This window comes from Talpa occidentalis, unplaced genomic scaffold, assembly GCF_014898055.3.
Source record: "Talpa occidentalis isolate TD23 unplaced genomic scaffold, MPIMG_talOcc4v2.1 talOcc4.6, whole genome shotgun sequence".
NCBI classification, from domain to species: Eukaryota; Metazoa; Chordata; class Mammalia; order Eulipotyphla; family Talpidae; genus Talpa; species Talpa occidentalis.
This window is the reverse complement of record NW_023604972.1, coordinates 25,311,875-25,335,302: the sequence shown is the minus strand read 5'-3', so window position 1 is coordinate 25,335,302 and position 23,428 is coordinate 25,311,875. Positions and strand designations below refer to the sequence as shown.

General features: G+C 38.8%; 1 protein-coding gene across 1 annotated transcript in view; it reads left to right on the top strand.

The window, feature by feature from the left end:
* The first annotated feature begins 3,139 nt into the window (after positions 1-3,139).
* Positions 3,140-23,428, top strand: part of KCTD8 (potassium channel tetramerization domain containing 8) — a 165,759-nt gene continuing 145,470 nt past the window's right edge. The window contains 3 exon segments of the mRNA XM_054688425.1: positions 3,140-3,265; positions 3,268-3,405; positions 3,408-4,133. Coding sequence (XP_054544400.1) covers positions 3,172-3,265; positions 3,268-3,405; positions 3,408-4,133 — 958 coding nt within the window. The 5' untranslated portion in view covers positions 3,140-3,171.

Here is a 23,428-nt window from a genome sequence, read left to right as displayed (position 1 = left end):
TCATTAGGAATATCTAACAAGATTCATGCAGAATATGTATTTTAGACTTATAGGAATGTTTTATATAATCACAACAGTTAAAATTGATTTCAATCTGATAATATTGGGGACCTCATATTCATATATAGATAGGCATATTTATTGTATAACCACTTTATTAAATTTCCATCTAAGATGGTCTATACCATCTTATCATTAGGGGCATTTACCTCATGATAAATGGGCTTCATTAGTAGTGGTTTGAGGCATTATCATTTATTCATATGTAAAGGTTATAAAGCTTGTATTCATTTTTCTTGGGACTGTTATTTTAAATCCCAAATGCTTTTTGATTTTACTTTTTAACATGTGGAAGGCTAAAATCAATCCTACTTCTTAATTTGATAAATCAGTTTATAAATTTGCGGAGGAGGGCCAACAGGCTTGAATAAGAGGATTGCATGAAGATGCATATCAGAAATTCAGTTTTAAATCTTTGGTAAATACATTGTGTCATTTCATTGGTCCACTAGGCTTTCTCTGTTTCAGATAATCTAACTTCAAAACTGATAAGATATCTTCTGTGGATGTGGTTTATAAGGATCAATGAAATAAATATAGTTGTAATGTTCCAAAGAATAATGTATTATTTATAAAAACTTGAGGTTAGAACTATATTTCAAATCCAATTTTTTTTTGGTGGAGTTAAAGAGATGACATCCTAAGTAAGCATTTTTAATTTTTCAAAAACATTAAAAAGTGTATATTATATCAAATGTTAATGAATAAAGTCCATATAATATATTATGATCATTTTAAAGCAAAGTACTTTGTGCTCTAGTATACTTTTTTATTTTTAAAATCAATTTTTTTTTTATGTTTCTCAACACACGCGGATTCCCCAGGATGTATATCCACAACAGAAAGGAAATTTCTTATTTGCATTTCTATCAATGCGCCTTATCCCAAATTATGCTGATCTTATGGACTGTACCTTTGTTTTGTACAAATGGAAATTAAGGTGAGTTTAAATTGATATAATTTTCATTTGTGATTTGACTCGGGGTTAGAAGTCTAATAAAACATAAGCCATTTTTCTTACCATATAGAATTGAAAGGGAAGTGGAGAGATTAATGATCAGGATGAGGAAAGAGGAAGAAAAAGGAAGTTTCCTCCTTGGCTCAGTCCTTTCTCCATAAACACTCATTAAGCTTCTACTATGAATCAATTACCGAAAAGATGAAAGAAGAAAGCAGTCTGTTACATTCAATCCTTTACTAGTTTTGTGAACAGAAATAATTTTTAGAAATTTAGATTTCTAAAAATTAGTGAGCTACATGTAGTACATGCTGTTAAATACATAATCAAAACATCTGCTATTAAGAGAGGTTTGGACATTTCACCCTTCACTTCAAAAACTATAGTAATATTTCGCTGAGCATGAGCCCTTCCAGCTCCATCCATGTTGCTGCAAATTGCATGAGTTTATCTTTTTTGATGGCTGAGTAATATTCCATGGTGTATTTGTACCACATCTTCTTGATCCAGTCATCTATTTTTGGGCATTTGGGTTGTTTCCAAAGCTTAGCTCTTGTAAATAGTGCTGCTATAAACATAGGGGTGCAGGTGCCCCTTTTGAATTAATGTTTCTGTGTCCTTTGGATCATGCTTAGCAAAATAAGCCAGAAAGAAAAAGAAAAATATCAGATGGTCTCACTCATAGCAGGAATTTAGAAAACCTAAATAAGGGACAAGGAAAAAGACTAATGATAATAAAGTAAAAATCAAAATCAACAAGCAACTATAAACCAGAGACACACTACAGGGGGGGAGGGTGGAGGGAGTAGGATCAAAACATGGCCGTTGGGAATTGTATGGGGACTATAACCAAGATGAAAATGCATACATTGTGGGCCTCCCTGGTGGCGCAAGGGGTTATACACCGCACTATGAAGCAATACGCAGCCTCTGCAGCACAAATTCCATGCCCAGACCGCCAGGGAGCAACCCACATGGTGCAGCAGACCTCTCCTGTCTCTCCCACTGCTCCCCTCAGCAGTGTATTTCAGTCATTCTGCCTATTCTGTTCCCCACGCTGTCTCAGGTGAATCCTCTCACCCCCATATCTCTGGCCTGTACCCCAGCTCTTGTTTGTGTAAATAAATAAATCTTAAAAAAATAAAGTCAGTTTCCATATGTTTAAAAAAAGAAAATGCATACATTGTGCAAAAATGAAAAGTGATATAAAAATACATAAAATAAAAAAAAAAGCAAACTATAGTAACACCACCACAAGAGATTCATCACCAGAGAGCTTCCATGTAGTCACCTGCTCGCACAACATTAGCAGTAATTTCAGATCAGGAACCTGACATCTGTTATAATCCCAACCTCCCTGCCCCATCACCCCTCCCCCTTAATGCTCAAACAAAAACCCCAAACCCCAAAATAGTCTTCCAGGACCGACGTGCAGTAGGGAGCTAAGAAAGGAAGACAAAGAGAAAGAAGTGGGTAGGAGGGACTAAAATGAAAGCAGCAGGATTGCAGTCCGCACCCCATCTGTGTTTGGGTGGTCCCCTGCCCGCTCCAGCTGGCCGCGCAGCAGCCGCTCCGCCCCAGCCCGGCTCAGCCCCGCCCCCTAGCGTCCGAGCGGGGCCGCGCGCGTCCAGCGCCTACCGCTTTAAACGCCAGCTGTGGCTCGGGTCCCAGCCCCGGGCTTGACGTCAGCGCCGCCTCCCCGGCGGCGAGGAGTAGTGAGCGCCAACGTCCGCGCTCCGGCTCGCGCGCTGGCAATCTGCTGGGGCGGCGAGTTTTCTTTGCTCGGATCCCTGCTCCCGCCCTCTCCGCGGAGCGCGAGCTGCAGCCGAGAGCCTCTCGCAAGTCTCTTTACACTTCTCCGCGCTCGCCCCAAAGGCGCAGCGGCTCCTCTTAGCGTGTCCACCGCCACCGCGGCGCGCGCCAGCAGCTCCTCTCCCGCGCGGCGCTCCCCCGATGGAGCCCGGGCGCCGCTGGCGCCGCTGCCCGGAGCCCTGAGTGCCACCGCCCGGGTCGGAGCAGCGCTTCACCCGGCCCGAGGGCGCAGCGGGCGCAAGTCCAGGCCGGGGGTCGCCTGGGCGCAGGGCGCAGGGCGCGCGCTCCGGGAACCAGAAAGTGCTGCGCTCCCGGGTCACCCGGCCGGTGGCGGGGGGACCATGGCTTTGAAGGACACGGGCAGCGGCGGCGGCACCATCCTGCCCATTAGCGAGATGGTCTCTTCGTCCAGCTCGCCCGGCGCGTCGGCCGCCGCCGCCCCGGGCCCTGCGCGCCCGCGCCCTTCCCCGAGGTGGTGGAGCTGAACGTTGGAGGCCAGGTCTATGTGACCAAGCACTCCACACTGCTCAGCGTCCCGGACAGCACTCTGGCCAGCATGTTCTCGCCCTCCAGCCCCCGGGCGGCGCCCGACGCCGGGGCGAGCTGCCCAGAGACAGCCGGGCGCGCTTCTTTATCGACCGCGACGGTTTCCTCTTCAGGTACGTGCTGGATTATCTGCGGGACAAGCAGCTCGCGCTGCCCGAGCACTTCCCCGAGAAGGAGCGGCTCCTGCGCGAGGCCGAGTACTTCCAGCTCACCGACCTGGTCAAGCTGCTGTCGCCCAAGGTCATCAAGCAGAACTCGCTCAATGACGAGGGCTGCCAGAGCGACCTGGAGGACAACGTCTCGCAGGGCAGCAGCGATGCGCTGCTGTTGCGCGGGGCGGCGGCCGCCGCCGCGCCCTCGGGGCGGGGCGCTCCGGGAGGCGTCGGGGGCAGCAGCGCTCCGGACAAGCGCTCGGGCTTCCTCACGCTGGGCTACCGCGGCTCCTACACCACCGTGCGCGACAACCAGGCGGACGCCAAGTTCCGGCGGGTGGCGCGCATCATGGTGTGCGGGCGCATCGCGCTGGCCAAGGAGGTCTTCGGGGACACGCTCAATGAGAGCCGCGACCCCGACAGGCCGCCCGAGAAGTACACGTCCCGCTTCTACCTCAAGTTCACTTACCTGGAGCAGGCGTTCGACCGCCTGTCTGAGGCCGGCTTCCACATGGTGGCGTGTAACTCCTCGGGTACCGCCGCCTTCGTCAACCAGTACCGTGACGACAAGATCTGGAGCAGCTACACCGAGTATATCTTCTTCCGTAAGTCCCCCCACCCCAGCCTCGGTTTCCCCTCGCGCTCCCCGCCTCTCAGCCGACCTGCTGCAGGTTCGATTCCCGCAGGAACCCAGACGGGACGGGTGTCCCGGGCGGGAGCAGAATAACTCGGCGGTGCGAGAAGCGCTTCCTGCGCGCCTCTGTTACGCAGCAGATGCGATTTACACTTTTGCCGCGTGCACTCGACCGTTTCTCTTTCTTTCATCTCAGGAGCCCTCAGTTCCCACGCAGTCCTCTTTCTCAACTTTATTGATCGTGTCCTCTCGCGCCTCTAGTTTCCTGGAGGCTCCGCGCTCCCTTCTGGCAAGGGCTGGGAGGACTCTGGAGCACAGGCTGGGCGCCTAGGTCCTCCTTCGCTTTGCTTCCACGGAACCTGTGGGTCAAAAGGTTCTTGTCGAGCTCAGGTGGACATAAAGGCATCTCTGCACACGACCAGGATCACCTCCTGTGGGTTCTGGTCTAGCGCAAGTCCTCCTGATTAGCGGTGGTTTCAGAAGGGGGGTGTGTGGGAGAGGTGGCCACTGGGGCTTAGGAGGCTTGGACCTCTCAGGGGATCAGTGCGTGAGAGAGGCTGGTGGGTTAAGACTTCTCCACCGACCTGTGGAAATGTCAGGTTTACCCAGCACCAGGTGTCACCTGCAACTGCTAGGTTTTTTGGAAGGGGGAGGTTGGAGGGATCTAGGGAGTTTGGGTATCTGAGTACTGAGTGTCTTCCAGGGCTGCAGATTCAGGAAGGACAAAGGGGTGTGTGTGTGTGTGTGTGTGTGTGTGTGTGTGTGTGTGTGTGTGTGATTCCTTTCTGGGTATCTGAAGTGCGAAAGTGAGATTGAGTTAGGGCAATAGAAGCATGATTATTTGAAATAAAGGATGAAGGAGGGAGTTTCGAAAGAATTCGGAGAGATGCATTTTGTTGTGAGCCTCGGGAGGGGGCTCTGTGAGTCAAATGCAAGAACTCCACCAAATGCCCCTGTGGAGGCAGGGGCAAGAGCCATGCTCAGCGATGTGTGTAAAGTGAAGTGGATCACAACTACACAGCGACTTGGACAAACGACAAGATAGCTGGGCTGGCAGCAGGAACATCATTTGGCAGAAGGTTTTCTTTTGGGCCAAGAATCTTTAGAACTTGTCGGTATTGTTAGAGTAGCATTGGTAGCCTATGATAGAAACAGATCAACTTTAATTGTATTTATTTATTTATTTATTTTGGTAATTCACTCCGGGGAAAGAGATTATTGCAGCTGATTTTCACTGGAAATGTGACTAGTCCTCAGTGCAATGACTAGTAACACATTAACAACTCAATAAATACACGTGTTTTTTTTTTAGTTGTATTATTATTTATTGAGTTAACATTGCTTTACAACATTATTTATGATATAGAGGTATAGGTTGACATCTTTTCACATATATGTTACCACACCACACCTACCACCCAAAGCACCCATAAATCTTTATCACCGTAATTTATATGTGGAATATAAGGAAACAAAAGGATAGACACGACTAAACCAAAACAAGCCAGAAATATCTAACTGTAGACTGGAGGGGGGGTGGTTATGGGGTTATGGGGGAAACAAATGGGATGATCTTGCATCTAATGGACTATGGACTGTGATAATGGTAATGGACTATGGTAAATACTGGTTTTGGAATGAAATTAAAAATTAATGAATGGGTGAGCCAGACTTTTGAGAAATTCCAATAAAGTAGTTATTGAATTGAGATTTAATTTCACTTAATTTAAATTGTACTTATTGAGTAGTTACCGGGCGATAGCTTGGGGCTTTATTATTTGAGGTGATCACAATAGGCTTTATGTAATTGCAAATTATAAGAGGGTTTATTTAGTGTATTAGCAAGACGCAGAGAAGTTGTTACAAAGACATCTGTAAAAAATGAAAATAAGTTAAATGTTAGCTCATATATGGAACAGAATAAAATATAAATGGAATTGCAAGGGTTGTAAACATACACAATTTTGCATGCCCAAAGACACACTATTTATATTTCAGTGGCTGGGGAGATAAGATAGAAGGTATAAGGGATAAAAAACTAACTGGCCTCTGTGTGTGTGTGTGTGTGTGTGTGTGTGTGTGTGTGTGAGAAAGATGTTGGGAAAATGTCCAGTGGTGCAGTCTACCAGCAATTACATTGTTGAGTACTTACCTTTTAAAATGTTTTAGAATATGCAGTGGCTACTGCCACCAGATATGGTCAGGTCCTGTTGTAGCATAAGTTCAGGAAGTACCTGGCTATAGTGGTAGGTAATTACAAAGGTGAGTATCCAATTTAGTCTGTGTTTATATCTTTGTTCTTCATTCAATCCACACCTAGCAGGATTGCTATTTTATGATCAATATTACAATAATTGTACTTATATTACTGGCCTTGTATGAAGGTAGTTAACCAGAAATAAATAAACTTTGGGCTTTCCCAGTGGCGTAAGGGGTTAAGCACAGCACTATAAAGCTATCCACAGCCTCTGCAGCACGAGTTTGATCCCTGGCCTGACAGGGAGCAACCCACATGGCACAGCAGACCTCTCCTGTCTCATTTGCTGCTCCCCTCAGCAGTGTATTTCAGTCAGTCTGAATCTTCTGTTCCCCACTCTGTCTCTGGTAAATCCTCTCAGCCCCCACATCTGTGGCCTGTACCCCAGTCCTTGTATGCATAAATAAATAAATCTTTTTTTAAAAAGAAAGAAATAAACTTTTCTGGCATTAGCAAAGCTTCATGATATCTAATAGAATGCTCACTAGTTCAGTGTTTATTCACCAGATGAACTGACTTCAATGCTTCTTCAACAATTAAACTTAGAATGATAATCTTCCATATTATAACCATTCTCCTATTAAGTCCTGCTTATACTGGGGGGGGAATGAGTTAAATATAATAAAAGATATAATAAAGATATCTATAGGGTTGACTTCAGGTCCCAGAATAGTGAGAGATCTAACCATTTGGCTGTTACTTCCTTTTCTTTTCACCAGTAATAATAATGGAATTCACAATATATTGTTCTTTCTCATAATTTTGTATAATTAGACATATTATCTAGTTTCCAGTATAGGGAGATTAGATTAGTGCTGTATTTAGGAAGAGAGTACTAGAATGTCTTGGCCTCCATTCTTAAGAAGTAAAAACCCTGAACACTATGAATGATTTAGTACTTTTTATTCCGATTGATTGACAAATTCTGCTCTAACTTTGTAATCTTAGGAAAATAATTTTATCTTTCTCTTGAAGGGAATTAGGAGGAAGCAATAATACTTATATCCTAGGTTTGTTGTGAGAATTACATGAAGAAACCCATATAAAACATTTAGAAGAGTATCAGACAGGCACAGATTAAATGTTCAGTATGTATTAGTTATTGTTATTTGTTAACCCAAGGGCCTCAAAATATATGGCTAATCCTATTTCTATACATTATTAATTCTAAGTACCAAACTTCCTCTTGCTTTCTAGAGAATATTTATAGCAATGCCTATTCAGATTTGCTCTGAAAAGTTTCCATTATATCTTCAATGAAGTTAAAAAAAATATATTGAACTACTAAGTATAAAATCCATTGTAACCCATTATTAAAATAAATTTACTTTAGCAATTCTTTATTTCATAGGGAAATAATATCCACTCTTTTAGGTCTAGTGCTGGTCACTGGTCAATTTTGATAAAATTAATGATATTGATATTCATTGGTTATTGACTCAAACTATGAGATCTATTTAGGCAAAGTACCTCTTAATCATTTTTCATATTTATATTTCTGATGAAGCTTTTAGCTTTGACTTCTAGCCGTTTTATACAAAAGAACAAATTGTCTTAGGACCAGGTGAGCTCAAACATTGCTCAGAGCTTGGGCATTTGGCCAAACATTTTAAGCTAGATTTTTTAGAGTCAAGTACGTATTTCCACAATTTTAGGAACATTATGTTATCTTTCAATACAATCAGCTCCTATTGAAACTACTCCACACATTTTGAATATAATTTTCTAGTTGCTAAAAGTCCAGGTAATTGAAGGAAGCTGAGTGATCTAAGGCAGATGCTAGCAACCATTCAGAAGTAAATCTCTGATATTTTCACCTCTTTGCTTAGCTGGTGAAGGCTGCAGCTAGGATGTCTCTTTGCTTGTGGAGGATAAGGATTCATGTATGGAATCCTAAAGTGTATTCTGGTTTGGATAAAAAAAATGTTACTACAATGGCAACATTTAGTGAGAGTGGGAGGAAGGAGGTATGGTGATGATAAATTATTGTTGTAATTTATATAGTAATTTTTCATGCGCCCTTCTAAGATAATTGTTCATTTCTAATTGCAGCAAATCACTTCCTAGTATATATTTTACCTAATTTATTTCTCTCCCACTGACATATATTTAAATTTACTTTACCCTGATCAGGGCCAACTTCACCATGGGTCTGTGTGACAATGCCTTGAAATATATCTAGGAAGAGAATTACGAGGCCATAGAGATTGCAAATACTTGATTTGATTAAGTACTGGCAGCTTACTCTCCAAGTTAGTGTGGCAGTCTTCACTTCCAAGGGTAGTCCATGAGCATTTCATTATCTCCACTTCCTTGCCAACATTTGGCAAAATTCAGTTTCTGATTGTTGCAAACATAAATGAAAAGTGATATTTCATTCTTACTAATGATGAAAATGTAGTATTTTAGCTCTCCAGTTTCTGTAGGTCGGAAGGGTATTGGGAAGCTTTGGAGTGAGCTGGTTGAGGAGCCACTACAGTGTCTCACTTTGGTCATTTTATTTCCCTATTAAAATTCCAGTCACAGGGCCTCCCTTGGTGGCGCAGCGGTTGAACGCTGGGCTGTGAAGCCGCCCACAGCCTCTGCAGCGCCGGTTCGATCCCTGGCCACCACGAGGGTCCCACATGGCACGCAGACCTCTCCTGCCGCGACCGATGCTCCCCTCAGCAGTGTATTTCGTCAGTCTGCCTGTTCTACTCTCTGCTCTGGCTCTGGTGAATTCTCTCACCCTCCCGCGCTTCTGACTGTACCCAGTGCTTGTATAAATAAATAAATCTTAAAATAAAATTCCAGTCACAGTAATAGCATGACCTTACATAAATGATGAAATTTCCCCTCATGTAAATGAATATGTACTAGATTTCTTCACAAAGAGGAAACCCATGTCACATCAGCCCTGCATCCATCTTTGGGTATTGGATGGTACATTGTATGAGGTTTGAAAGTGATTGTTTATGGAATGGTTACCTGTGAATTGATGTGTTAATATATTCAATTTGCCCTCAAGGCATTCCATAAACAATATCAAATAGCTGCAGGATGGTGTCAGTGAAAACTTCTGTTCCAAGAATGGGAAAAACACAAGAGCATTTTTGTAGAGCAAATTCTGCTGTGCAACATAGCAAAGCCCCTCTTTACTGGCAGTAGAATAAATTCGTTGTTAAACCTATCTGGCAGAACCTGGTTCTTCCTTAGAGTGCAGCTCCCTTGCTCATTGGCAAGTGCCTCTTTGGTACCTTTCTTTTTCTTGTAAGAGAGATTTTTGAATTAATTGTTCTCTGTGGCCACAGCTGAGGCAGGTTTGGGGCAGGGATGCTTGCATCTGTAGAGATTCCATGCTCTTTTCCTCCTTTGCTTACTTTGGAGGTTCAGGGTGCTTCCAGTTGCTTATTGATGGCCAGTCTTATAGTTTCTTTGGCACAAGATTTCTTCAAAATTGTAGTTACAGTTTCTTGAATGAATTAAGAACAACCAAAAGCTTATATGATGTGGTTTTTAGATTTGAAGACTATTTTGTGACCCCTGTGACACCCTCATTTTCTCCTCTTTTAAATTAATGGATGAGGAGGATGGTGCCAACTTTGTAAGCAGTGCAGTCACCTTGTATGAAAGAGTCCTCCCTCCTGCTGAGGTTGCATTTGGTAGCTAAATTTTGTTCTTGCTGTTGTTTTATTAAACTTCACATTTTTCTATTATGAAAATGTAAACACATTGAAAAAATACAGAATTGTTAAAAAATACTCCAATATATTCATCTCCTAGACACAGCAAAAATCAAAATAGCACTTCACCTTTCTGATATATTTTTGTTTAAATATTTTAAAACAAACCCAAAATATGTTATTTCACTCCTACATACTTTAGTATCTAAAACAAAAAATGGATTTTTTCTTTCATAACTACTATTATCAACTCTAACAAGACAAATACGTTTCGGATACACACACACACACACACACATATATACACTCACACACACACACACACACATATATAGTAACGCATATATATATAGTATATATAATATATACACTATATATAGTGTATATATAGTATATATAATATATATATTATATATACTATAATATATAATATAACACACACACACACACACACATATATATATATATATATATATATATATATATATATATAGTAACGCAACCAACTCATACCGGGTAAGTTCATTAACGGTTCTAGCAGCCATGTTGCCTTCATGCTCTCTGCTGTTCGTAGTGGCCGTACTCCGTCGCGCTCTGTCACTCTCCACCGCAGTCCTCTGTACACTCCGCTGCACTCCTCAATCCTCGACACCACACCACCACATTGCACTCTGCTGCGCCACCCTTATAAGCCCAGTCTCTCAGTCCAGGTGTACCTATCTACGCATGCCCATACCCTACTCCAAGTGTCTGTCATCAGGCATGCATTCAGGGCCGTGAGGATCTATCATTCATCCTAATGGGGGGAGGGCAGAAAAGCCTGATACATTTTACCTTACCTTACATATATATATATTATATGTGTGTATATATAGTATATGATCCATAATCATAATTCCAAGATTAGTTTTATAGTTTTTTTTAAATAAACCCAGAAATATATGTTTTTATACAACTTGTGTCAGTGTGGAATAGCTCCTTCTCTTTTCTTTTTTACTTTCTCTTTCTTTTACATTTAATGCCTCAGTCATTTCATAGAAATAGGGTCTTAGAGGGGCTTCCCTGTTGGCCTAGCAGTTAATTCTCAGTGCTATCACTGTGATGGCCTGAGTTTTCTCCCTGGCCAGGGAGCTAACCCACATGTGGCCCAGCAGACCTCTCCTTTCTTGCCCACTGCTCCCCTCAGTAGTGTATTTCAGTAGATCCACCTGCTCTGCTCCCCACTCTGTCTCTGGTGAATCCTCTCACCCCCGCCCCACACCTCTGGCTTACACTCCAGTTCCTCTATGCAAAAATAACTAATAATCTTTAAAAACAAAGAAATAAGATCTTTGAACCTGATTAATGCTGCACATTCTGAATATGGCTATTTGCTTTCTTGTGATAGAATTTCAATGGTTCCTTTGTCCCTATACTTTCTGTAAGTTACTGTTAACTCAGCTTGATGCATTTTTTTTTCTTTTTTTAGTGCAAGACTCTTTCATAGGTCACTCTGTGTACTCCATGAATATATTAGTTAACATGCGATCATTCCACAAGTGTCAGGTTGTCTCATTCTTAATGTTCATCAATTGGTGGAGGTGAGCAGTGCCCATCAAATGTTTATCTTATAATATTATCATGATGACCATGGGTGGATCACAGGGCAAGTTGTAAAATTGTGATTTTCTAATTATGTCATTTTTTTTCCCCTCACGTGTTAGGTGCAATTTTGTAGAGTGTCCTCTTAAGATCTACTTAAGGTAGAGTTCATAGAGGAAAGGAAGCACAAATGCATAATTGATTCTTATTTCTAGCTATTTTTCAGTGTAAGAAGCTGATTTCCTATAACTTTCAATGGTATTAGTGACTTGTGACATTTTTGAAATGTCAGTGTTTTCTCTCCTTCCCTATTGTGATATTCATCATCCTTATCTCTCTCTCCTCTTCTGCTACTGCCTTTTTTTTTTTTAAGATTTATTTATTTATTTATTTGTTTGTTTATTTATTTATTTATTTATTTATACATGCACTGGGCACAGTCAGAAGCGCGGGAGGGTGAGAGAATTCACCAGAGCCAGAGCGGGGAGCAGAGCAGGCAGAAGGACCGAAGTACACTGCTGAGGGGAGCAGCGGGCGGCAGGAGAGGTCTGCATGCCATGTGGGACCCTCGCCCAATGGCCTGGGATTGAACCGGCGCTGCAGAGGCTGCGGGCAGCTTTGCAACCCAGCGCTCAACCGTTGTGCCACCAGGGGAGGCCCTGCTACTGCCTCTTTTTTCAGTCTCTCTATCTCTGTCATCATCATCACTGCCATCATCCTCTCCCCTTCCTTTTCTCTGTTCCTCTTTCCATTCCTGCCTTTTTCTTTCTCTCAAGTATACTCGTGAAATACATGGATACTTTATCTATGTTAACATTTCATTTGTGATATTTATTATTTTGAATGTTCAAATTATTCAAACTTTGATCAGTTCTGCATTTTTGGCATAATTCATTAAGTTATTGGCAAGTTATAGATTACTTGCCAATATATAGCCACATTTTTTAATTGCTTCAGTGTGTGGTATTGAAATAGCTAGATCTGTCAAAGCCACAAATTTCCAAATTATAGGACCATCTTTTGACTTCTCTTTTATACTTCAGGTAAAAGTGAGAAAATAGCAGCTTCTTTAGAAGATCTGTGTTCTTTTCTGTCTCTTCTGGATGGTTTGCAAGGTGGGTCTTTTCTATAAGACTTTGCTGAGAGAAGCAAGAAGTAAACACTACACACCAATATTCTGATCTTTCTGAGTCCTTTATCTTGTGCGATAGCTTTAGTTGGCATGCGTCTACCTTCTAAGTAAAACAGATCACAATTTGACTAAGTGATCACCATCATATGATAAATGCTGTCAGCTTTCTCAACTGTAATATCTCTCTTGTGGACAACCACTTGACTGCCACCTTGCTATATTAAACCATATTTCATATTTTGTTTTTGCAATTATGAACTGTATTCTCTACTATAATTCATAACCATATTTTCTACTGTAAGTCTTATTTCTTAGCTCAATAAAACCAAATGAAAACTAGTTAGTTTATGCTCACAAGGATTTATTAAGGATATACATACTTTATAGAATTGTGGGAAGGGCTGAAGAAACAGACTCTAGACTAAGCTCAAAGGAAAGACTCCACACAACAGAGGAGAACTAGAACTGAAGATGCTGCTGCCTTTGCCACCATCAGGGAATGCAGCATAAAGAATTTGCCAGCACAACTTCAGGCAACTTTCTCTGCACACCATGAGGCCCTGCACCTTGAGGCCCCTGGATTCTACATGAGTGTGTGGGATTGGTGCAACACAGATTGGTGCAATTGATTGTACTGATTGGTTCAACATGGATCACAGCCAGAAGCTTGTGTCAGTAGAAGCAAGAAGTTTAGTTGCCAGCTGCTTAGCCTCTTCATGCTAGTTCACATCAGGACCATGCACTGTGTCACACACACAGTGGGCCTTGTGAAATTTGTGAAGGAAATATGAAAAAATGGTAATTTTCGCTGAAATTACCCTCAACTACATTCATATTTAAGCACATCTTATTACTGATATCACTGTATAACTCCCTTTATCGGAGTTCCTTTGTGTATTATGTGTATATAATAGAAATGAGACTAATAATTTTAATCTCACCATATTTTGTGTACCTTATCAATGGGGGAAAAGTATAGGATTAATCCTTGGATAACAAAAGATACCTAAGTGATATGTAAATTGAGGAAATATATAATTTCAAAATGAGCATATTATAGCCCCAGATAAAGAAATATGTGCTAAATTGTAAGATAACTGTAGGTGTGGTATTGCTAAAGTATAGATGGATTCTGGAAAGATTAGAAAAATCAGTTTACCTTTTGCTTCTGTCACTTGATAGTATATTTCATGAAATTCATTTAAATACTTTGCTATTATTTCCCCACTTCTCATGTGAAGAATGATTTCAGCATAGAGGAGACGATACTTGTTAGGCATTTATGGTCCCTTTGTATGTGTTATGTAAATTGAACTAATAGTACAATATATAAATTGTTTTAAGATAAAACATAAGAAAAAAACTGTTTAAGGCACTTTGTCATTCTCTATAACAGGTAGGATACAGGCTGAGTGTCAACCCTCAGCTGGAGGAACTTGTTAGGTGAAGAATATTTGCCTGGCTTTGGGATGTGAATTTAAGTCAGTGAAGTATATGTTAGACAGATGTAGGAAAATGAACATAAAGGTTCATTGCTAAAATTAATAATTCCACAAAAGTTCGCGAATGATGCCAGTTGCTAGGTGACTTTAACTCCTCAGAGAAATTTACTGTTAGACCCCATGTGAATGTTTTAGTCAATCAAGTTAAAAGGATAATTTCACATTTGACATGCTCTCTCTTCCTTGTGGAGTGGTTTCATACTGTTTTTAACACTCTTCTACTTCTGATTGAAGTATAATAGTAAAGGGAGATGTGCAGCAGGTAAATTTTAAAATGAAATTCAAACTGGTGATTTCTTTAATTAGAATGATATTTTCTTTTTTATTAGATTGACTCTCTGTGCCTTACTCAGTTAAACTGCACATTGCTTCTGGCACCATACTGTCACTTAGAAAATATTTATTGATTTAATTAGGGAAGCTGTGTGATGGGTAATTAGAGACCTAACATGACTGGGTTTAAGGAGAAGGGCTCTTAAGTAAACCAGGGAAATGTTCATATCTAACCCTTATCATTAATGGTGTTACTTTTGTTAATAGTGTTATTCTTAAAAAAAAAAAAAGATTTATTTATTTATTTTTGTTTTGCAGGACCAATTTATTCTTTTATATATATTATTTTTTTATTTTTTAACATCATTGTTCATTTTTAAACAATATTTGCCTCCCCCCACCCCCTCAGGTGTAGTCCCCATGGAGTTTCCTTCACCAATGCACCAGTGCACCATCACCTCAGTCCCCTGCGCTCCTCCCTCGCTCCCTCTCATCCCTCTCCCTCCTCCTCCCCTGCAGGATGTCTCTGGTTTATAATTGTCCCTTTTTGCTTTCTTGTGTTTAGTACTGTTATTTTTTTTACACTGATGTTTTATTTGGTTCCCCTATATTCCTGCTATAAGTGAAACCGTCTGATATTTTTCTTTTTTTTCTTCTAGCTCATTTCACTGAGCATAATACCTTCTAGCTCCATCCACATTGCTGCGAATGACATAAGTTTATCTTTTTTGATTACTGAATAATATTCCATTGTGTATTTACCACATCCTCGCCAACATTTGTTGTTGCTTGTTTTTTTGATATGTGCCATTCTCCCTGGTGTAATGTGGTATGTCAGTGTGGTTTTAATTTGCATTTCCCTGATTATAAGGGATGTTGAACATTTTTTCATATGCCTGTTGGCCATTTGCATTTCCTCTTTGGAGAAATGTCTTTTAAGTTCTTCTGCCCATTTTTTGACTGGATTGTTTATTTTGTTTTTGTTGTTGAGTCGTGTGAAGTTCTTTGTATATCTCTGTGATCAGTCCTTTGTCAGTTGACTGGAGTGCAAAGATTTTTTCCCAATCAGTGGGGTGTCTCTCTGTTTTGGTTAATGTCCCTTTTGCTGTACAGAAGCTTTTCAGTTTTATGTAATCCCAGGTGTTTCTCTTTTCTTTGACTTTCTTTGTTTTGGGTGATGAGTCTTTAAAGATGTTATTGTGATGTATGTCTTGTAGTGTTTTACCTATATTTCTTCTATATATTTTATGGTTTCAGGTCTTACTCCAGTTCTTTTATCCATTTTGAGCCATAATGGTGTTATTCTTGATTTAAAATTGTTGGTCTGCTAGTAATATATCAGAGAAATGGTAACATTAGAAATTTTTGACGGAACTGTTCACATCTATGTGAAAGCTTAGGAACTTTGCTGATGGTATCTTAGATTATTGTTTGATTTGGCTGGGAGTATGATCAGGGATATGTTAGTGGTAAAATCTGGAAATGCAAGGAGAGGAAAGTTGATGCAGTATATCAGGCAAATAATTTTAAACTAGAAAGTTATATGATCAAATGTGCATTTTTGAAAACAACTCTGGTGGTAGAGTTAAACATGGGTTTTGGGGAAACAAGTTATTTGGGTAGCTGGTAGTTACTAGAAAGGTTTGGGCTATTGATGAACCAATCTGCTTTAGTAGAAATAGGGAGTAAGGAATGAATCCTAGTGCCATGCATGTGGTGTAATCAATTGAATTTGGGAGCAAATAGTTAAAGCATCAGGCTGTTGGTCTCAGATTCACTGAGTTCCATAATTAGGAAATAAAAATAAGACAGGTGATCTGATCTAATTTTGTCATTTGACTATCCAGGTAATAGATGACATTTCTAGGAAGAAAAGACCTTATCTAGTAAAGGTCTTTGAAAGATGGCCTTAGGTAAAGAATGATTTACAGTAAAATAAGTAAATCTATAAGGCATAATACTTCCCTGTAGGATATCACTCAAACTATTCATTTCTCTGGGTTCATGCAATGTTGAAATTTTATCACTTGCATGCCTTGCTCTGTTTGAAGAACGCCAGAAAACTTTACTTGAAACCTTCATCCATATTCCTACCTTCATCCATAAGGAAGAAGGAACTGGGATGTTATGTGGGATGTCATGGAACATTCTTTGTTTAATCTGAGCCTTTTTTCTTTTAAATTATTAATGATACTCTACGCTCTAATCTCTTTTCATGGGAGACTGATATAATGATCTGATCCTGTGTCTTAGTTTAAACTTTGTGACCTATTGGATATAGGAGAGAGGGAGAAGGATTTATAATACAGTATGACCAGAATTGGTGATGACCTTATAGAATATACTGGACCTGCCCTGCCCTCTTTTCTAAGGAGAAAACAATAGGTCAGTTTAGCGCTGTTAAATATCAGGATTATATATAATTTTCAGGTGGAGAAATCTAAACGCTGGTATTGGAGAATACAAGAATGGTAAGTGAGTTTGAAGAGGAAGAGAATTGTCTATGCTAAGACTTAAAAGAGTAGTTAGATGGGAATTGTATTGAAAACAGCGAATCAGACACTGGAGTATCAAAAAGAAGTGTCTGTGGAATCTATGTGAAAGCTAATTTTAAGCACGAAGAGTTGCGTTTTAAGCACTGCAGTGTAAATGCTGCAGAAATTTGACCATAGATTAGGACTTCAAACATAAATTAGATTTACTAATTAGGAGCTCGTTAGTAATTTTAGAGATAATTAAAGAATTTACAAATTTATAGTGATAGCAAATTTAATGATTGTGAGATAGTGTCTAGTAAAAATAGAGAGAGTAGACTATAGGATTCATCCAGGATTCTTAGTGTTGGTGCTATGTAAAAGGGAGCCAAGCTAGCTAAGGATGCTGATGAAAGTGTAGTTAATGCAACTAGTAGTTTCTTCCAGCGTGTGTAAAAAATTCAATAAAGTTTTCATAGTTTTAAGAACTTGTAGAGTATCCCCTTGGATTATGGTTATAATTGAGTATTTGTCCCCTACTGAATTAGAATCTCTGGGGTGTGGTGCTTCTTTAAGCAACTTTCCATATTGATATTTAAAAACCTGTCTAATTATAAACTAGTAGGTTCTGAGAAAAATTATGGCCTTGATAAAAATATTAAGCAAAAACCATGCCAGAAATCTGTATGAGTATAATGATGTTAATTATATTAATAATGATGTAAGTTACTGTTCATGCATTAAAAATGCTGGAAGGAAAAGCACTTATTTATTGAATGACAACAGAATGTTTGTCCTGTTGGTTTTTCTTTTTGTTTTGATTATATATTTGTTACTCTTTACATAGCATTTAAATATTAGAATGAATTCTCTCTTTTCACCATCCCCATGCCATTCAGAGATTTAATCACCACAATGCCGATACACACACACACACACCATTTCTTAAAAATTTATGTCCATAGCCTAGAGTTCTGCTTTGAGTACCATACCTCCTGATAACCCAGTTCCTATTTGAAATTTCCACATGAATATGTGAGTTGCATTTTCAATTTATTATATTCAAGTTAATAAATTCAAAATTAATGTAACCTCCCATCTTCTTTCCCACTTCTGTCAAAACCTATTTCTATTTCAGTATTGTGTCTTTCAGTAAATGGCCATTTTATGTATTCTGAGTCATAACTGGAAATCTAATACTTTCATTGATACAGTCCTCTACTTGTTTTTCTTTTAGAGTTGAAATGAATTGTAGGAATTTGCTTGGTTAGCAATATTTATATGATGTACAGGGAGGGACCCTTTTGAACTCTGATATTTGATTTATAATTTTCTGAGCATGTGAAAAAAGAAGATCCCTAGTATTCATAAGATTATCTTCAGGGTCTATAAACCAAAATATTATTGATAACACTAATCAATATTTTGATTAGTTCCCTCATTCATAAATGAATGAAACTGAAACCCAGAGAGTATAAGTGAGTTTGCCAGCTAATAATTCTCCCATTCAAAATAGGACCTGGCACTTAGGTGGTTTCCCTGGACACTGCTCTTTTCCCTGAGGGCATTTCATGGTCAAAATCAAATATTATCAATAGAGATCAACACTCTTACCACAAGTGAAACTTCATTGATAGTAATATATGTGTGAAGGTCTTGTTTTGTGCTGCACAAACATTAGAAAATTCTCTATTTCAATTTAAATAGGTTTTGCTTATATGTAAAATAAAAAAGTATTTGATGTTTTTGTCAGCTTTTCATATTGATATTTTAACTATGATAGGATGAGCTTCTTTTCATCATGTTTGTAAAAATTAATTTCCATTATGTTTCATTTGCCCTGGTATCTCTGACTTGTGATTCCATTATCAACCAGCCCAATTCCTTAGGCCTATTTTACTGTTCAAAGTAACAATTAGGTCTCCACTACTGTCACAGAATGTCAAAAATGACAAGTGAGGCATTGTACAAAATGTTTCTTTATTAAGTTCATAGCTTTTCTCTTCATAATAAGCTCTTTTAACCACTGGAGTGGTTTTGTATGTGGTACTCAAAGGTAGGAATGCAGTTTTATTATTTTTTTATATACCACATTTATCGCCTTTATTTGTGATATTAACTTACTTATAGAGTAATCTAACCTATTTTTGAATCTACCTGGAATTAAATTATCTTTTGTGTTTGGACAGTCCCTGAATTTCTCTGTTTGTTTCATTTGTTAAGTTTTGGTCATATCATATCATTTTTATTAACTTATTTTATATTCTTTGTTGTTTCCTACTTTGCAGGTTTTCTCTGTTTATTTATTTCTAGTGTAGAAGAATGTTAATTATTTTTATAAACTTTAATGACCTCTTTTAAGGCCCTCTTTTATGGCCCTCTTTAATGACCTCTTTTAATGACCTCTTTTAAGGGCCTTAAAAGCATACACAGTCACGCTTCAGAACACTAGGGTTGGGAGTTCATTCTATGAATTTTTTTTTTTTTAACATTTATTTATTTATTTATACAAGCAATGGGTACAGTCAGAAGCGCGGGAGGGTGAGAGAATTTACCAGAGCCAGAGCGGGGAGTAGAGCAGGCAGAAGGACCGAAGTACACTGCTGAGGGGAGCAGAGGGGCGGCAGGAGAGTTCTGTGCGCCATGTGGGACCTTCCTCCAGTGGCCAGGGAGCAGCTGCAGATCGAACCAGCGCTGCAGAAGCTGCGGGCAGCTTCGCAACCCAGCGCTCAACCGCTGCGCCACCAGGGAGGCCCTATGAATTTTTTTTTTAACACAACTTAGTCAATGGGAACCATGTAACAGTGCATTTTTTAAATAATATTATTATAACAAATTCTATGGGTATTGTATATGATTGAATTAGCAGAACTATATATCATGTCCATATTTTATCTCCTGAGATATCTATCTCTGTATTTACTTATTAATACATATTTATTGAGCCCTTACAGTGTTTCAAATAGACATTTTTAAGCACAACATGTTTTATTAGAACTGGGATGATTAAGCTCCTAACTCTAGCCCACCTCTTTTCTTTTCTTTTTTTTTTTTTTTTGAGGTATAATCAACATAACACCATGGTAGTTTATGATAGAGAATGTATTTATTTGATGTATTTATATGTTGCAATATGATTACCACCGTAATACTAGCTAATACCTCTGTCACAAAAATATCATCAATTTTTTTGTGGTAAGAATACCTAAGATCCAGTTGTTTAGCAACTTTGAGTTTGTAATATGGGATTGTTGACTGTAATCTCTGTTTGCATTAGAGCTCTTGGACTGTAAGTTTTTACATTTAAATCATGTAATCATGCATTTAATTTATCAAGTCTGAAAGCTATTACTAAACTTATTTTTGGTGGACAAACCTAATTTGTAGTGAAAAAAATCTCATACAACTTTATGTAACAGCGTTGCTGTTAACTTTTATTTCACAAAACAATATTTGAGAGTCTTTCGCTTTTGCAATCAGCTATGCTATTCTAAATTTCCTATTATTCTGTACTCTTTTTGCCTGTAAACATAAAGGTGGCATTGATTGACAGGGAAGAGAAAATCGCTGTTTATGTTTTGTGTATGTGGAGGCCTACTGAACTATCTGGGAAAGCAAGGCCATTTAAGAACCCTTAGAGTGTTGGACTGGGAGTGAGGACAGATAGACACGTTTCTAGGTGTTGTGACTACATAAAGAGGCAAGTATAGGTAAATGACCAGATTGGTGTATGACTTGAGGAAATGTTGAGGGCAGCCAGCGAGTGGCAGACACAGGAGAGTCTCCATAAGGCCATATATTTGTCCTCAGAAAATATTGGTCAACCCATATTGGTGGACATTGTTTCTCTCCCTGAAGAGGAGATGGCACTCATAGTATAAAATTGAATTAGAAACCTATTTGTCTGGCTTAAAGATAGAACATGTAAGATAAATTCTACAGAAACCTTTTTCACTTTTACCTTTATTATATATTGTAAGCTTCCTCTGAATAAGTTTTGTTTTTTACTAGATCACGTCAAAGGGATTGTTCAGAAGTCTTATTAAAGACCTGTGGAATAAATTTAATTTCTCTTCAGGATTAAACTTCAAAATATATAGAAGGAAAAAGGATCTGCTGATTACCGCCCTCTTCTTGTTATGTTTTAAGCAGTTTCCTTTGATTCAAAGCTCCATGGGATTCAAAAAGCTTTTATTTCTTCATCATTATTGATTCACATAAACAATAATCTCACACTATACTTATTACCTTTATTTCCCTTCAAACTTTCTGCCCTCCATTTGTCTTTATAGTTCTGGACTTGCCTTTTTAAAGATGAAGTTCATTGTCTCTTGTGGGCTATTGTCAAGAACTTCTGGCTTAAACTAATAGAAGAATTAGGCTACTTTTTATTAAGAAGACAGACTTGTGAATATTCTCTGGAATCACAGCTGCTTAGTTAATGAACCACAGAGACTCTTGTTTTACTGATGTTTTCACAATTCACAACGTAATTAATAGCATGGATATTTTATTAAAGAAATATTTTGTATTCAGAGTGTTATTATTGAATATTTCAAAAATGGCTAAAGAATGGAAAGCATGTAACCTGCAATGTATAATTGATAGTCACTGAAGAAATAAGATAAGTGTATTAACATTCTAATTTATGTCAGAGTGACTCAGTACTATTGACCTTTTTGGGTCCAATAACTCTGTTTATAGGGTAAACCTGTGTAGGATATTTAACAGCATCCTGGTGTCTACTCAATAAATGCCAGTGTTACTCTGTTCTTGGGTTCCTGGCCCAATCTGGCAACCGAAAATGTCCACAGATATTGCCACATGTCCTCCAGGGTCAAAATTGCCTCAGTTGACATTCACTGACTTAGATCAATGTTAATATTTACCCTTCAAGCAAAAGCAGTTAAATGTATTCTTGTTATGTTTTGTTATGGTCAGTCTTCTTCTTAGCCAAAAACAGCATCTGCAACAGCTACCACTACTGCCAACAGCTACCACTGCTGCAGGATGGGGAGAAATATTTGCTGGATGTATAGCAAGTTCTAGGTACTATGCTAAGTCTCATATATCATTTCATTTATTCCGCCTACTAGCTCTATGAAGAGAACAAGCATCACTTTCATTTTACTGCCAAGAGAACTGAGGCTCAGATTTCTTAGCTACCTACTCATGGTGAACATCTGACATGTGGTGTAGTTGTTACAACTGATAGGTGGTAGCCAAGCCCATCTCCAAATGTCTTTTCTTTCTGCTTCATTCTACTGTACCTTCAGACACCTTCTTCTGCAGGTTCCACTATTCCTGTCACTGTAACATAGTTCTAAGCACCCAGGGTTATAGCCTTTTTAATTTTTTTTTCATTTTTCTATGTTTATAGAAGTATTAACTGTACTTCAAATGTGTTCTGGTTTTCTTCTTTAAAAGATTACAACAAAATTCATCTGTGGGGAGGAAAGCTGACTTAAGTTGCATCTGTCTTCCAAGAAATTCTGTTATAGGTTGATCCTTATCTATGGAATTGTTCCATCTCCTTCCTGCACGTCTATATGCCCATATTGAAAATCATGCTAATAAATATATCTTAGAGGTATCCACTCTAGCAATTGATAACAGAGAAAAAAAAACTCATATTACAAACACTTTAATTTCCAAATTATAAAACTTCCTTTCTAAGAACAAAGGTTGGAAGATTTATATTTAGCACTATTTGTTGTTCACTTGGGAAGAGTGTTCTGTTCAGTACACAAATGGCTAATAAGTGGGTTGAAAGAACTGAGGGGTAAATTGTAAGTTAAAAATATGAATATCAAGTTTCAGATTTCCATTCCATTTCTAAATAATGCAGCATATTGTATTAAACACAGACATTTAGGAAGACATTGCTTAGTAACAAAAATAAGAATTAATGGCATATATTTTTGGAAGAGTTAATTAATACCCATGCTTAGATCAGATGATTGCTATTAAGAAAAGAATAATTTAAAGAAATAAAGACGATCCATAGTTAAAACTGGAAACCATAACATTATTATGAACAGGCTATTATAACATTTCTATATGATAAAAATTCTGGGCTTTCTCCCAATACTGGGTACATCAAACTTCAAAATATCTGAAACAGATTTTGCATGTCTTTTCCTTAATTTGCATGGATTTTATCTTTTAGAAAAGGCAGGTAAGGGATGGGTAGTCATAGAATACTCCCATCTTGCACATGTTGTGATTGAACTTTTATGAATCTGTTTGGATAGGTACTCATCAAAGCCTAATCTCCAGAAATTGGTTCCATTCTTTAGAAGGAAAATATGTTATAAGTCAGTAAATATTGTAAAACCAGAGCATATGAAGAATTATTTTGCTTTAAGGAAAACCTATTTATGCG